Source organism: Fulmarus glacialis, unplaced genomic scaffold (genome assembly GCF_000690835.1).
Source record: "Fulmarus glacialis isolate BGI_N327 unplaced genomic scaffold, ASM69083v1 scaffold11907, whole genome shotgun sequence".
NCBI lineage: Eukaryota > Metazoa > Chordata > Aves > Procellariiformes > Procellariidae > Fulmarus > Fulmarus glacialis.
Genome location: NW_009222655.1, coordinates 58,796 through 76,387, shown reverse-complemented (window position 1 = coordinate 76,387; position 17,592 = coordinate 58,796). Strand labels below are relative to the sequence as shown.

Below are 17,592 nucleotides of genomic sequence, written 5' to 3'. Positions count from 1 at the left end.
TACCTAAATTGGAGACTTCTAAAGAATTCTAAGGGAATGGAGAAAGTGATGTAAACCTCTTTTCCCTAGGCTTTCTAATCCCCACAGTAATGCTACTAAAGGACTTGGTGTTTCTGGAGTTGCCATTGTTTACCGGTCGTATCTCTCTCTCTCCCTCTCTCTCTCCTATTTTTTAAAAATAAGGGTTTGGGTTTTTTTAGCTTTCATATGTTGTTTATTGTGTGTGTGTGTATATATATATATATATAGTTTCTTCTTTATAATAACTTATGGTGGTTTTGCTATGTTTGTCAGAATAACTGTCCCGATATCATATCCACATCAGAATCTCTATTAGGCTTAAATCCATTTTGCCTTTCCTAACCCTCTCAGTTGGGTAAGGCTTCTCTTCTTGTATCATAAGCTCCATTGAGGTGGAATTATACATTGTCACAATATGGTGTCCTTTCATCTCAGAAGTAGCTGTGTCTCAGAGAGCTTTGGGATTGTTGAAGGTAAAAAGGGCTATGTAAATGAAAGATGGACTGTTGCTAAGGGACAAAAAATGTGCTGTTGGCACATACAGGAAATGGGGACACTGCTGAGATGTTGAGTAGCATGAAGGAGTAAGATGAGAATGACAAATGAAGCAAGAACGCTGCTTCTGTCAGACTACCCTTGATGGGAATGAAGCAATATCCCCATTTTCCAGATAAGTGAACTGGGACACTGAGATTGAGTAAACTGGTCGGAGTTTACACAACTAGTTAATGGTAGATCTTCTGCCTGTTGGACCACATTCACTTTTTGGCACAGGATTCTGGTTTTGTATTTCTTTCTCAGTGTTCATAATCTATTTATACCATGCCTCATAAAACTTTCTGGTTTTTTCATTGATATTTATAGCCTGATACGGGGTTTTCTCTTTAATGTGCCTTACTGGATTCTGAAAATAGGAGTCCTAGAAACATAGGTGGTTTTATCTCTCGCAGTCATGCCATTTATTTCAAATCTCTGGATCCAGGTTGTGATCCAATGGCTCCGTGTTGGCCAGTTTCATATAGGCAAGGTCTAATGGCACAAGGATTCTGAACTGGGATATCTGGACTTCGCAAAGAGCTGGTTCTGATGAATGAGCTTGGTAGTTGCTTCTCCTCCTCTTGTCTCTGTTTCTCCATCTAGGAAGTGGAAATGACCATCTCATAAAAGCACTGACACCTTTTATCTTGCAAAGTATGCTGCTGCTGCAAAAGATAAAATTTGCTGTGTTTTTTGGCAGTCATTAAAATATATGGCAAGGTTATGTTCCCTTGTGCTTATGTTCAGTTAAGCACTTGGGGCCAAGCCAGGTTAGTGGTTGTCCAGAAGACCACAGGGATATGGAAGTGGGATTAATGACTCAGTAAATACTGACTCGATACTAAACCAAGGCCTTTCTCCTACATTTATAGTCATTTGCAATCCTGTATATCACAGCTGGATTCAAATACAATAGTTCTTATACCTACTTCCTACCTTCTCCCCTCCAACTTCCAGCCCAATTCCATCATTTTCATAGCAAAAGTGAGCAAAATATGTTGAACGTTTGCGAGTGTGGGATGAAGACAGGACACAGTTACCTAGGAGTAAGGAGGCGTTTAAGCATTTGTGGTGACTGTCAGTAGGCTTCTGCTCTTTCTGTGGCAGTGCGTACACGGAAGGGTAGCGTTACAGCTCGCATCGCACTGCAGGAGCTGTGAGCTCCACTGCTTTCACCTGCTTTTGGAACACAAGGTGCTGCAGTGACCTGCACCCCAGAAAAGGGGTAGTGGATTTTGAGAGTGCTTTAAAACTCTGTTTTGGGGTATTTTGATACTTCAGTCAAGCAATGCCTGTTGACATTGAGCTACATGAAGGACCAGGCTGCATGCTTCAAGACAACGCATCTCTGATAACATTCCTGAAGTGGAGGCAAATTGCATTTTGTTAATTTGAAGAGGACATTGTCTCTGCAGCTAGACCAAAACCAGGGAGCCCATGTGAGGGCTGTGTGAATCAGACAAATCTGTCCAGAAGTGTCCGATTAGGACAGCAGCTCTTCGATGGAGAGATTCAGTTGAGCACTTGCAGAAGATTTGAAGATCTGCTCTCTCTGCTTGAAGCTCTTCCCTCTTCGACTTTTCCTCCTGTTTTCAATTACAGAATTACTGTTTAATGTGGATTTAGATACAAGCAACTGTGTTTGATTTTTTTTTTTTACTGCTGACAGAGACAAACTGAGAGAGATGCCTGCCTGCTTTATAGCAGAAGCCACATTATTTTCCTATATGTTAGCAATTATATGCATTGTTTCCTGATCACAAGTCTTTCTCACAATCTATAGCATGACTGTAGTTGATTATAGAGCATGATGTGTTTAGATTTGAGTGAGTTATATCAGGAACACTTTGGTTGCCTGTTTTTTGGGGGAGTGGGGAGCGTTTGTTTATTTTCTGTCAGAATGATTCTGTCTCATTTTATAAAATAAAGGAGAGTTGAGCTTTTCTAGCAGTGGTAGTTTGGCAAGAAGAAAACAGAGCTCCAGGAATTGGCATCAATTCTAGGTGGTGCTCTGTACTTGCCAATTGATTGGCAAGAGGGAACTGCATGGCATTGTGTTGCTTGGTAGAATGGGAAACAAAAAACAAGGAAAGCCTTGAATGCTCCTTGCCATGAAGAATTACAGGACTTTGTGCAAGGTGACAGCTATCCTGATGTCACGGCCAAATTCCAATGTGGGAACTGCAGTTGCAGTTGGGTGAGGTTTTTACCGGGTCCACTGAAATCAGTGGGATTTGGCTGTTCACTTCAGTGTAGTCAGGTCATCACCATCTGCCTTCAAAATTTTGGCCTTCCGAATCACAGCTCAGTTCACTGGGATTAGCTATCGTTCTCACCTCGCAGAATGTTTCTTACGGAATTTATCACAGGCCAAATATTGCAAAAGTATGCTGATGCTGGAGACCAAGACCATTTTTCCTTACTTGGTTTCCTAATACGTTTTTGTAGCATATTCACAGCAGTTCTGATTTCATATATGTGGCTTTTTGCGGTACTAGAGGCATTTAGAAACAATTTCTAACGTATAAAGGCGATCCTGAATTTTCTGAGGGCTTTCGTTTCTGGTTGGTTTTGCCAAATAGATACTTTTTTCCTGTTGTGCTAATTTTTATTATGGTAGTGTTCAGTAATGATCGCCACTGTTTTAGGTGCAATGCAAACACAATACACAGAATCCTTGCCCAGATAACCTGTTTTTATTCTGGCCAAAGGGAAAAATCAATACATGTCTCATAGACTTTACTAGGTTTATAAAGAAAAAAAAAAAGGAACTTTTTCTGTGTCAGTACTTTACAGTGTATATCCCTGTCCTAATTATATTTCTGATTCTTTGCCTAACCTGTCATGAATACAGCCAGTGCATTTCTGAAATAAGGAAGTTAGTATCCTGGGCAATTTCTGTGATGAATCCCAGACAGCAGAATTCGAGTGCTTTCCCGACAAGTCTCCTTGGCCCTTTGCCACTTGTGAGTGGCCCCATCTTAACCTCCAGACATCATGTAAGTGTTTGGAAGTCATCAGATGGCTGATGAGTTAATCACTAGGAAGTTGCTCCCAACATGAAGGATTTAGATTAAAGAGGAGAAAGCACAGAGAAAATCATTACAGCCAGGTAAAAATGATGGCTAGTCCTTTTTCATGAATGTAACATGCAAACAGCATGAAGTGTGAAGATAGGATGGGTACTTCAAAAATTATTTGAAATAAAGTTTTTAAACATTCAAATCTTAAAATGAAATTCAGGTAAAAGTCTGCATTTCCTTGTATCTTGAGATCAAAAGAGCAGAACTTGATGCCAACCTCTGAATTATCAGGGGACATTCAGAGATGGACCCAGGGTTCCTTACAGAAGTTGCCTTGCTTGAGGACTGGACCGATTGCCCAGCTCGGGGAAACCAGCAGAATTTTGCGCAGCCCTGCTCATGGGAGGAATCACGTTATAGCCAAAGCTCTCAGCAGAACTGCTGCACCTCTTAAAGCAGAAGGATGTCCAAGAGCGTGAACAGGCTTTTCCCTGGACCTAGCTCAGACTGTGGAAACATTTTCAGTTGCTATTAAAAAGCATCAAATTACAGTCAACAATTTCAAAATCTTTAGGCAAGCAGAATAATTCGAGTTTAAGGAACTGCTTAACTGGAATTTCACCCAGTCGTGACTGCCTTTTAAGATCGTTGGCAGCAAGAGCCCATGAACAGGTTTCGTATATTAACTGAGGTAGAATAAATATGCCTTTATTTCCAGCTGCTATTTCAAAGGCTATGGAAATATCAGAAACAAATTGTTAGCCAGCTGTACCTTAATCACAGCGCTACAAACGTGCTTTCAATTGGGCTGCTACAGGGTGTTGCCTCACGCCATTCTAGAGAGGTGGCTTCTTAGCTCCCTGAGCTCTTGAGGTTTGATCTAAGCCATGCTCAAATTCATAGGCTCTCACCAACTTCACCTGGGCTTGGATCCCATACTTAAAATCTTGGTTAATTAAAAAAAAATATTGTGACCAGAATGCCAGGATACAGCCAGGGATGTGTAGGAAACACAACGTAGCCCACATCAGAGAAAATACTGTAAGAACAGTGGTGTGCATGCCTGAATGGTTCATTCCTGCACGGTAATTACGTGCTGTTTCACATTGTTGTTTTGTGGGGAAAACACGTTCTTGAACGTCAGGAAATACATCGGCAGTTTTAATGTGATTTCAAACAGAGAGAGAGTGTTTTGACATGAATTGATTTATTTCAATTGCTTATTTAGCTAGCTGTGATTAAAACCAGTGTTGCCACAAATATAAAAATACAGAAATGGGAATGCCAGATAGAAATAGAAATTGGCCCTATGATTTATACCATTATAACACCTTTTGACTACAGATTTCTTGATTTGGGTGGGAGGAGAGCAGGTACCACCATTTGGGGTACAAGTAGTCATCACAATGCAGTTGTCTCTGTTATCAAACAACGTGTTTTTAATTGGTATTAAAGATTAAGTCCTGTTCCTAATTATAATACCAGTGGGCAAAGCTTGACTGCAGATGTCCTTGTGCCTGAATTTCTGATCTGAAGAGGAAAGATGATGCTTTTCCAACTCCGCACAGTTACTGGAAACGTATCGAAGAGGAAATCATGATTAGCATGCTGCAAGATGTAATAATTGTGGGGTCCGTTTCTGCTTTGCTGCCCATTCGGTCTCTGCTCTCTGTCTGTCTCAAAAGCAGTGTCGAGAGGTGTGTTTTCTCATTCCCAGGCTTGCTCATACCTATCGAGACCTGCCAGACGTGGGGAGCCTTTGTGAAGTCTTATGTAATGAGGGCCTGATTCATACCCACTGCAATGCCAGGGAAAATCCCCAGTGGCATCATTGGGCTGTGGCACGTGGCCAGAGTCTCGGTAACTTCCTTATTTCTCTCTCGTACATAGAGGATATTCCTCAGCTGTACCAAGGCAGATGAGAACATAATTCTTGTCCGCAACTATCTTGTATGAGTAATTTTTCCAAAAGTAAATAAATCATCCCTGTTTCCTCTTACCCACAGCACCTGGCAAACTGTTAACTGAAAACCTGAGAAAATGATGTTTCATTTGTGAGCCAACTTAAATCATTCTACAAATCTTTATTTTTAATTCCTTGTTAGAAAACAGAACCAACTGAAACTGGCTGGCAGAGAAAACGTGCCCTATTTTTTTTTTCCTCTGCCTGGCTTAGTAATGTAACTGCCAGTTTCTGTTTTTTCCTCTGTAGAATTATATGCCTCTATGTGAAACTTTTGACAAATCAGTCTATTTTCATTCTCCCTCTGCTATAAATTCAATCCATATGTCTTTAAAACATCCTTTCATAGCTTTAACATGGAAAAGGAAGTGGCTTACGCTCTGTATAGGAGGCTACAGTGTATTTAAAGCAAGCTCTTCTAGTTTGCATGCATCGCTTCTGTTAGCTCTTAAAGCCTCGACTTCCTAATTATTCAGGTTACAGAGGGCATTGGCAGAGTTTTCTCTATTAACTAACAGTGATGTACAGTGAAGAAGCACAACAGGAATAAATCATTCCCTTATCCTCAAAATATTCAGGAAGTTTTTGATGCAGCCCTTGGCTTTACCACCAAGCAGGATGCAAAGAGGATGTGAAAAGGGTAGGAGAGATCAATTCAGCATAACATTTCAAACGAAAACGTCAAGACGAAGAAACAAAGCTCTTGCACAATGCGCTGCCGTTCAGCTGGCAGGGTTTTGTTTGACAAGAATACACAGCACCTATGTGACAGGAGGTCACTGCAATGGGAGTCAAGTATCTCCACATCTAAGACTGAACCGGGGTCAGAAGGTGAGAGTGGGAAGGAAATGTGGGTCTAAGCTGAAATGTATTGGTATGGCTGTGCATGGATCAAAGTTGAAAAATCAAAAATACAGGATGCGGCAGGGTAAGAGCATAGGCAGTTGTGGCTATAAGCCACGGAAAATTTGGGCCAGGGTGTGCTACTGGAATTGTGGGATAGATCCGTAACTAAAAATATAGTAGCAACGGAACACAACTGAAAATATGGTAGCAACAAGGGTACAAGGTAAAATATGGTAGCAACAAGGAACACTGGCTGTGTGGACTGCAGAAGGCTTTTCAGGGTGCACCTGCACTGTGGGTGCAGTGTCACGCTGTGTTTCACCAGATCCACCCCAGGGTGCCACCGGAGGAGGCAGGTCCGCTCTCCCGCCCCAGCCTCAGTCACATATCCATGCTCCCCACCTCACGTCAGCTCTAGAGGTCACATTCCCGCCCTTCTCTCTGTGCCACACAGAGCAATCATGTGGCCAAAGGGCAACAAAATTCAGCTCGTTAATTTGAAGAGAAACTATTCAATTAATGGATTTCTGGGAGGAAAGCAGGGGAGGCAATATTGTTTTGGATCTCTATGTTGCACTGACTTGCATTGTGGCTGCAGATCTGCCATGCTCAACTGAAGATAACAGGTAGAAAAGATGACTGGGGGGAGGTGAATGACTGCCCCTTTTAGAGACTGCCTACGTCTTAACGTGAAACTGTATGTCAAGTTTTTTGTAGCATCCCCAGTCTCCGCTACCATTCCCAGCCAATTCACCCAAATGGGCTCTAATTTGCTGACAATGCAAATGAGTTGTAGGGATACGCACAAAGTAGGGTGGTATTGGGGTCCCAATAGTAACTACACAAAACTGCTTGCAAATCCGTCCTTCTGTTCAGTTACTGTGCGTTAATGCTCATGTGTGCAAGAAGATAAAATGGAAGGAGTGTGTGTGTGTGGTAAATGCGTGTATGCAATGTAATTATCTTTCTAGTGTCTCTCTCTCTCTCTCGTAGAGGGGTCATTTATAGAGATGAAAATACAGTCAACCCCAAAACTCGTGGGCGTAGTTTGGCATATCCAAAGGTTCACACATGTAGAAACCACAGTCTGCGCATTTGAAATTGCATGCAGGTTCAAAGAACTGGCAGAGACCATAGTTTTGTTTTCAGAGTTGCAAAGATTGCGGCTAACATTTACCTTAGATGGACTTGAGGTTATCTTCCACACCTCTAAAAATCAGGCCCTTATATCTAGCAATCTGCATACAGCTGTTCAAAATCAAGCTGTGTGTGCACAGCCGAGTTGTTGTATAAACAATAGTAGAGACTTCACTAAAGCTTTTCATGTAGTTTTATCTCAACTGCAATTTGTTTCTAGTTTTTAAAGGCTGTAGAAACATCTAGCCTTACTCCCTAGAGCCTAGTTTCACTGTTTCAGCCATTCCAATGGTATTTACAGCACTGTCTGATTTTGTTTGAACTGTTCAAAAGACCTCAAGTCCCCCAAGAAAGGTGCAAACGTGTTCAAGTTCCCTATCGCTTCTATCAGTAGAGAGACTTGCTTTTCCGCTCCTGTAACTTCACTTGTCACAGGACTGTTCTTTGCTCTCGTCCCCAGGTGTGCTGTCTCTGCCTGCCTACTTTAGCCCATACAACGATGGCTCTGTGTGCAGCGATGGACGAGCTGATGCTTACGCCCAGCTGGAACTCCGAACATTAGAGCAGTCTCTGTTGGCAACTTGTGTTGGAAGCATCTCTGAACTGAGTAAGTTTCGGATGTAATCGAACATGGGTTTCTTTCAGTGAAGCAGGAGAGCCAGTCCCTCCGCTATTGAGGTCAGTGGGAGTGTTGCTATTGTTGACAGTGTGAGCAGTATTTGGCTAATGTTGTGCAAGATTTAATTGTCTCGTGGTGCTCTTTATGAAAATCAGGTTGTTTCATTAGACAACTTTACATTTAATTCATCTTGGAGATGCATAAGATGTGGCTTTTCTAGCTTTTTGGTAGTTAGCGGTGTTAGTGCCAACAGAAGATGGATGCTTTTGCCTAGATGCCTCTGGAGGCTTTCTTGTACATTTGTGGAACACAGCAGTGGCACCTCCCTCAGACGGTGAAGAGGGTGCTCTTTGTTAGTAGAAATGTCAAGGGTGCAGGATATTCAAGGAAAAGCTTTTTGGTTACTTAAAAAACAAAAAGTGGAGGAAAAAAAATCTGAGAGCACTTTGGTAACAAAAACTTGTTCAAAACCTTCTTTTTTAATGCTAACCAAATGAAATGTTCCATTCCTAGACTACTCACAAAGCCCCTTTAAAGTAAACAAAAATGATTTGTGTTTTCCCGGTCTACTTTTCCCTTGCAACATTTCTGCTGGCATCACTTTCTTAGTCTCCGCCATCTGAATGCTAATGAATGTCAGGGCCAGCGAGGAGTTTGTGGGTTTCACCATTTATTTTGCAACCTGCCTTAATTTGAGGTTTTCAAATTCCTTTAACACACCTCTATTTATCCTGGAACACAAGAGAACATTTGTAGCATGGGCCTAAGATTGAATACAGCTTCCTCCCTCTCTTCCCCCGTCCCTGCTTTGGCCAACTTGGTCATTACATCTAGTGAATAGATCTCCTGATACAGTTGCCTACTTTTTTTTTTTTTTTTTAAAATGTTGCTGCACATTGCCAGAAAAATAAAGAGAGTGAGTGTGCAAAGGAGAAGGAACGTTATTCTGAGCTGAAAATTTGAATTCCAGATGCATTTCTGCTATAACTGCGCAGACTTCTCTGTTAGTACCAACGCTAAAGGATTCATGATACTCTAATAAAACGTTTGGATCCAGGAGAGGCAGGAGCTACTGAAGTGGAAAGGCAGAGATGTTAGAAGGTTCTTCCGTTCCGAAGTGGGTCCCTAAACTCAATCTACTATGCAACAAACAAGTGGCACAGCTTTACGTTGCAAATTGAGATTTTTAATACTCCATCGATCTGAACCACTAATAATGGTGTCATGTTTAGACATACAGTAGCTCTGTGGAGGTTTCTCCCTAGCCTGAGTAACACTAGAATTCCATGGGTTCAGCTGGAGGTTGTTTGGCAAATTCAGTGTATTGCTGTTAGATATAAATGAACAAATAATAACTTCCTAAGAATTTCAGAGGGAGGCGTGACTAATTCATATGTGGCGTGGCTAAGTTCAGGGCGCTTTCTCAGGAACCAGCTTTGCGATGGGGCGACTATTTCAGTTCCATCCTTTCCCAGTATTGTAACTGTAGGACACAATAGGGTAACATTTCCTGTGAGAGTTTTAGGGGACTGTAAAACATAAAGCAACAGAGGATTCTCCCAAGGAAAAAATAGATCCTAGCTATGTATAGTACTCTATAGTAATCGTTCAGCTCCCTGGTATGGTAGTCACACTACTCAAAGATGTAGTGTCTGAAGCCTTTGTTGCAAAGCTCTTGAGAGTTTGTAATGCACCACAATAAAAGGAGAGTAAACAGGGTGTGCCCAAAGCAAGCTTTTTACCCAAAGACCAGCTTTATGTGACTGCATAGCTGCTGTCTGGGGGTCAACGCTCTGTGAACTTTTTAAAAATCTGCAGTCTTAAAATCCTTTCCGAGTAGAAACTGTGTAATACAGGTTGCCTTCTTCCGGGCCTCCTCAAGTCCACCAATACTCTGACGTAGAGGCAGGTTGGCTCGAGTTCAAAGACCAAGAGGACTGAGCAGCCCAGAAAGCTCCTGGATTGAACTTCTTACAAGGCTCAGGGGCAAATTTCTGGCATAGCTTGTGACAGTCAGCATGATAAAGACTGGCTTTTTAATAAGAGAGGCAGGTCTTGTTATTCTGGAGAAACCTGCACCTAGAGTGAGAATGAGAGAAGCAGACCCCTAAAAGAAGGGATTTCTATATTGAACGTAACATCATTAATTTGTCACAAGTGCCTGGGTGGGAGGGTAGAACGTCATAACCCAGTTGAAAGAAATGGGAAGAATCTCCTAACATAAAATGGTGATGCCAGCAATGAGAGTAAAGTATTTGTACTGGTGTTACTGGCTTTGCCTTGTGAAAGTTGTGCTCCCAGGTTGGGCCGTGGACATTTTACAAAGATATCAGTAGTTTTTGTAGGCAGGCAAGAAACTGGTATGTGTGGTTGGAAAGAGGAGAAGAAACGCGTTAAAACAGGATAGAAGAATCAGTGTAAAGCTGTTGTTCTGAATGTATGGTCACTGAGAGAAGTTTCATTCTGTATTTTCTAACTAAAACTTTCATTTGAAAGAAAGTTAAATTTCCCATACAACCACCTGCAAAGTGGCAGCTTGAGGACAGTTTATGCCTTTGTGGAAGAAAAAGAATATGTGCGCAAAAAAGACGTTTCTCTTAGCTGCGAGAGATTTTATTTAGTTCAAAAAGTGTACTTAAGAGGACCGTTGATGAATAGTAAAGAGATGCTTTTGCATTCTTTCTCTTTGTGCAGGTGATTTGGTATCAAGAGCAATGCACCACATGCAGTGCTTGAACACCATCCGCCCAGGAATGAGCCCCATTCGGCAAACCCGGCAGCAGCAACCCATCTCCTGGTCCCCTGATGCTCTCCACACCCTCTACTACTTCCTACGCTGTCCTCAAATGGAGTCCATGGAGAACCCCAACCTTGACCCTCCAAGAATGACCCTGAACAATGAACGGTATGTAGGTCGGTCAACTGTTCGTAGTCAGGGAGTTAGGCTAAGAAGGTCTCCTTTTGTAGGAGACATGCGTGTGCATGGGCAGCTCAGGTCGCTTTGTGGGATGCTACCTATCAGGCATCAGTTATTCCTGCAGTCAAGCCAGATTATGTTGTCAGCCTTGCCAAGTTTACGAAGCCTTGGAATTGGAACTGGAAAGTGAGCTGTTTTTTCATGCAATCTTTCCGAGCGAGGCATATACTGTATGCTGCCAACAAGGCTTGTCTAGAGACGCTGCCAAAAGTACGTGTGGTTGCCTAAAGCAGTAAAGACCTTACCAAAGAAAATGTTACCTTCTGAATAACACCAATTAACAATTGTCATCATTCTCGGGAAAAGAAATGTCATTTGCTGTGGAGAGGTTTGAAGGGATTTATGAACATCCTTCTTAAGGATTATTTCAGTTGATGCTGTGTGTCTGGTATAGAAAGAAATTTATATAGGAAGCTAATAACTAAACAGAAAATGCAGTGGGTCTCCCTACCTTCTGCCAGCATCACAACTGACTCTGAAAGTAGGCCCATTATTAGAGTGGGTCAGAAATTTTCCAGCGGGATGTTTTTTCTGTTAGAAACCTCCCTGGTTTCCTTCCTGCCCAGCTCCTTGGCAGTCTGCCTGACAGGCTGGTGGCAGCGGATTGCTGAGGAGCCCTCAGAGCCCTGGCCACAAGTTGAGTTCCTTGACAGGTCATGCAGCTCCTGCTCTCCTGCTCCTCAGCTCAAAGGCAGGTTGATAGCTGCTGCCTTGCAGTTGCATCCTGCAGGGAGACCCAGGCCTCTCTGGACTTGTTAGGTTTCCCCTGTTTGAAATGCATATCCAATTTTATATTTATTTCAGAAATCTTACCTAAATGGGAAATTCTGGTTTCTGACTAACTCTGTTGAGTATTTACGCTAGCTTACTCTTTGAATTTATTTTAGCCTGATGGACATCAGGCCGATGGTGCTATCCTGGCCCTTCCCAAAAGCAGCCTGTGGTTGGGAAGTTTCATAGTGTAATGAGGTGTTGTGAGGCCACATTCACAAAACAAAAAAGCACGGTGCTTGTTGGACAGGTGAGCAGGGAAAGGGGAACATTTCTGCAGCTTTGTAAATAACATGGTTTCTTCTTCCCACCTTGGGCTTTACTGTACTGAGCCCCAGCTTCTAAAGTTGGTATGAAATCATGGTAACATACAAATAATTAATTCTTAAAATGCATTCTAAAAAACCCTACAAAAGTTAGCCCTCTCTCTATTCTTCCTATCTTTTTTTTGCTTCTTTCTCTGCTCCATGCTGGTTAGCCTGTGGTTTGTTTTTTTATTGAGACACTTCCTGATTGCTGTCAGACCACACTGTCTTCAGTCCGTGCGTTTCTGATGCTGCAAGTCAACCCCGTCTCATGCAGACCTTCATTGGCCTGCAGCAAGCCTGCCGGCTGATTTCAGCAGCCCTAAAGGCTTCTTGTAGCTGCATTCACTACCACTGGAGCTGTGGCTGATGGCTTCATGGCCAGAGCTTAGCTAGTCAGGAGTGAGAAGACCTCTTGAGAATAACAGTAGATTGAACTGTCTCCTTTTAAGGCTCTGAATTTTCAGGGTGCAGAAAAACATACTGGGCAGAAGGCAGCCTCTATAATTTCAGTCTTGGTAAGTTCCTTTAGATAAGGGAAACTTCAAATAAGGAGAAAAATATAAAGTTGTCACTCTTAAGCTGCCTGTTCTGCTGTAATATTTTGCATGTGGCTGGTCCATGTAGCTACCTCCACGGGTCACTTGTTTTCATTTTCTCTTGGTTGCTGAACCATCTTTCTGTACTTTATTGTAGCTTGTACTGGACCGACTTCTTGGAGGTCTCAGTCTGGTGGGAGCTCAACTATTTTACAAAGTAAAAAAGATTGTCTTTCTGTTTCTCTGATCCTCCCACAAAATCCTTTCAAAAAAAACAATCTGTGAGCAGAACTGTGGCATCAGAGGGAACCAATGTACACGTGTGAAGAACCAAGAGGAATTAAGTGAAGTTGAATAAAATAGGAATAGGAAGAGCATGACTGCACAACTTGGAGCCCGTTGGTAGCTCTGGTTTTTGGGCTCACTAGTCTTAATCAAATGTCCTACCTAGTGCAAGATGATTTATTTTGCATTTCATGTTTGCACACTGTGCAAAAAATGAGTTTTCATGGGGCTAGATTCGGTAAAGTTGTACCACTAGTTCCCACAGTTGTACAGCTGAAGCTGCTAAACAGCTTGTATCAGAAATGTAGATTAAGCGTTCTATTTTGTGTTGTGTTCTTTTCGGTACTCTCAGCATAATGATGTTACTGCAGCTACTTGTTTTGTACACTGAGGATAATAAAGGAGTTAAATCAGGAGTGCAGTTATCTCTTCAATTGCTCCCAAACAATGCTCTTCACATGGTTCACTGGAGTTTTTTTGGAATGCAGGCTGCAACTCTATTCTATTTTAAAATCCACACTAGATCCTATAACAGCTGGTGTAAGGGAAATTTCTGCCATTTTCTTCTGACCAGTACTTAGCTGTAAAGGAAATTAAAGAGGATATATTAAAATGGAGCAAAAACTGACATTAGGGGAAAAAACCAGAACCTGAGGACTATCAGTTTAAACAATTGGCTTTGAAAAGTTTATGAAACCTGGAAATAAAATTAATACTGCCCTGTATACCAGAAATGAACATCCAACCCTACCTTTCATTTGTTCCAAGATGTATTTGTATATGTCTTACTGTATTGACCTCTGCACGCATTATTTAGCATAGCCAGTGGGATAAATATTGCTAGCAGCACTTTATGCAGGAGATAGTTTACTCTTTCCTCGCTTAAGAGCAGAGATGGTTGAGGCCGCATGTGAGATGCCGGACTCATGACATGATAGATGAGGGCACTGATTCGCCTAATGTGACTTGGCAAAGCTGTGCAGCCCAGTTTTTTTTATACTTTCCTGAGCTGTGCTAGATCAGCTGCAAACTCTGCATTGCTCTTTTGTGCATTTATGCTCTCTCTCTAGAATAAACCTGTTATGTGCACTGCAATCCCAGTTTGTTTTCTATTGAAAAAAATCTTGGTCACAAACAAGGACAATAACGCTGACCTATTCTGCATTTGCTTGTGCTTCAGTTTCTAGGCTGCTGTACAAATCTATCAGTATTGAACACCAATCTGAAATTTAGCAAAGAGAGGCTGTTAGAGCTGCAGACTTGGTAATACCTGATCTTGGGAAGATCTGTGAGCCACGTTGATTCAGTGGAAGGAACTGCAGTTGTTCAGTACATCTAGAGACCTGACAACCTACTATCCATCTTGCTTGGCTTTCTGTTGTCTGTGAGCTTTCTGTGTGTCACACTGCGATGCAAAGTGCTATGAAAATCATAACACTGTAGGGTCTGGAAGGTCTTCACTGTACTTCACTTCAACGTGAGGGGAAGCATAGAATTCAAGTTCTGAAACCATGCCTAATGGAGGGTGTCATAAGCCATAAAGGGTTTTAAAAAACCTAGCTGAGCTTCTGAACATATCCTGCAGCAAACTGTACAAGGTATGAAAACATACACACTTGCACCTCAATGCAAGGCACCCCAATGAACAGAGCCAGTTTAAACTCATATAAGCTATGTGCCTTATCCATGCTAAACACTTTGGCAACTAAAGTACTGAGGTGGGTAAACTGTAGAGTCCTGCAGGAATGGGATGGATGTAGTTGTCTCTCTAGAGCTTGGCAGATGGAGAAGCTTTCTGTTTTGGCCTCCAGCATGTGAATGATTTGGGATACCAATAGATTGAAACTCTGGGAAGTTTGTGTGTTGGTTTTATCTGGTTCTTATACGTACCTCCAGGTAAGGGCATTGAAGCAGAAGAAGGAGAGGAGACAAAATTAGAGAGAAAGCATCCAGGTATCATAAGCAAAACATTTGAAACATTTCCACAACAAATGCAGCTGCTTGCTGTATGACCAAGCCATGACCCACTTGGAGCCCCAAAATGACTGTATTTGCTGCACGGACAGTAAACCATCTGCTGTTTGGTGTCAAATAGGCCACCCGAGAAAGTGTTTTGCAAATAGAGAGTGCCACTTGTGCAATACTTTGGCAAACAAATTAGACCCTGAGGTGAGAACAAGCTACTTTATTCAGTAACAATACACCTGACTGCCTGAAGGCTAAGAGCTTGTCTGTGTCATCAGAGAGCACATCTGTCTCTGTTGCTGCAAAAAAGTGTCTCTGCTGGGCAATAAGATTTTTAGAGTTTCTCAGAGATCATAGTCTGTATTGTGTCAGAGGTCAGACAATGTGGTTTTGGACCATGAGCAGATGCGTGGCACTCCCTCTCTCTCTGCTCTGTTTCTGCTCTGGGTTTTTTCCCATTGCTTATGTCAGGCTGGCTGAGCTTGGGAGCACTCTGCAGTGTGAGATCATGTCCCAGAGCAGCAGAGCATGTTTGCTGGGATTGTTTGGGATACTGTGACTTGAGAAGGGCCATCCAAAGGTAAACGAAGTTTCTTTCTCCCTTCTTCACTTTTTCCCAAATGAAATACAAAGCTTTTGTCTTATTTTTAATGGTGTGTCAAGGCAAGAATGCTCTCTCGGTGATGCTTATCTTAGGGAGTATTTGTCTGCTCCCCATAGAGCACAAATCGAGGTCAGTATTATAGTCTCATTTTACAGCTGGGTGGACTAGTCTACCCTAGGTTAATTGAGTTGGCCAGGATAGTGGTCAATCCTTAAAGCTAGGAATAGACACCATTGACTGCCCTCGTCCTATCTCTTTTTGGTTATCATGTGCATACAGCATTTATTGTAGGGAAGTTAGCATGATCTAATACCTAAGAATAGGCAAAAAAGTTGGTTCCTGCTTCCTTGTAGCTGATTACCTGTGTGTCTTTGGTAGACTGAGCTTCCTCCTCTTCCAGCTACCCTATTTAAAAAAACCTGTAAATTGTGTTTGCCTATTGTTGATCTTGTTGGTCTGTAGAATGTTCTAAAAGTAATTCTGGGTTTGTCCATCAGTGCCCGTGGATCCGGCCATGGCAGACCTTTCTGAGTTATCCATGTGGTAGGCATGCCAAGTTTTACACAGTGTCTGAGTTTGCTGGTGCTTTATTTTATTCCAAATGTCAACGAGTATAAAACAATTTACATCAGCAGAACCACACAGACTCTATCCATCTGACTCTGTCAGTGAAAATCCAGTAAAACGCTAGTGAAATTCCAAAGCTGATGTAGGATTTGTCAGCTGCCAACAGTAAAATTTGGGGCTTGCCAATTTGATGGAAATTTACAGCTCTTCAGCTGGAAGAGCTGTGGACACTGCAAAAAACCAACTGCAATTACACAGGGGGCCACCTCATAAGAAAAGAGAAAAGCTTTGTTGTGTTCTCCATGTGCAGGCATCTAGAAGGCTTGCCTCAGATTTGCTACTTCTCTAGAGGAGTCTGTTTTGTGATGTGATTGTAAACAAATGTTGGGTCACTCAGTTTCTCCCTTGTCGCATTAAATCCTTCAGAAAGGCTGCTGCTCGTTCTCCTTTCAGCTGAATGGCTGCTTTTAGCTACAAGGTTCAAGTGTGACCTAAAATTTTTTTCTATGTTGAACAGGAGTCTTCCCATTACATCTGTTACCTCACGTGATCCAGGGCCCATGGATAAGCATGCAAACCATATTTTTCAACAGGGTCAAGCAGGAGAAACGGACTACTGCCTACTCTCCTGTGCCACGTTAGCTGGGCAGGAGGAGGAAGGAGCTGAACTATCTACTTGGGTTTTCTCTCTGTGGAGTATTTCCAGCAACGCCTGCTCTGAAACATTATTTATTGGGAAAGGAAGAAAAATGCATCTGATGCTGCCAAAAGAAAAGATTGTAGCCCTTTCACGCTATGTTTGAGTGCTATTTGGTCAAATGCTATATTCTTCCAATATTTGAGCTATTGATTTAAATCGTCATTAGCTAGAATACTTGGTATTTCTTGTCTTGTGGCATATGATCCAAATTTACTCTGGCTAGCATGAAAACAGAGATGGGTCTAAATTAACAGTTCCTGATACAGTGTCGAAATCCTGTCCAAGCATCCCTTGACTCAGTGGTGATCAATTTTGTATCTCGGCCTATTATGCTCTTAGATTCAAATACTCATGCTCAGACCAGACTGAACAGAGCAGTGGCCTTATGGCCTGATTTTATCTTTCATACTTTGTAAAACTCAGTCTGTCCTCAGATACATCAGAGACATGCCACTGACTTCTGCTGAGAGAAAAATAATCTCCAAGTAGTTTGTGCATCTGCTTTCCTACAGCGCTACTTCCAAGAGCCTTCTGGCGTAGTTTCCCTATCAGGAGCCTAGCAGTGGTTGATGCAAATAGAGAGCCCCTGTGCTATGGCTATTTCTAAATCCCTAGTGACCATCTGATGAAGACGGCCTCCTCATCACATTTTCTAAATGTCATGTTTTGAAAAAGCATTACTTTGATCTTACTTAGTACCTTTTTACTTGATGATCTTTAGATGCATCATTAG

At 42.1% G+C, this 17,592-nt stretch overlaps 1 protein-coding gene across 1 annotated transcript in view; it reads left to right on the top strand.

Moving 5' to 3' along the window:
* Positions 1–17,592, top strand: part of ABTB2 (ankyrin repeat and BTB (POZ) domain containing 2) — a 133,348-nt gene that overhangs the window by 76,031 nt on the left and 39,725 nt on the right. The window contains exons 2-3 of the mRNA XM_009581528.1: positions 7,988–8,134; positions 10,841–11,051. Coding sequence (XP_009579823.1) covers positions 7,988–8,134; positions 10,841–11,051 — 358 coding nt within the window. The remainder of the gene's footprint in view (positions 1–7,987; positions 8,135–10,840; positions 11,052–17,592) is intronic.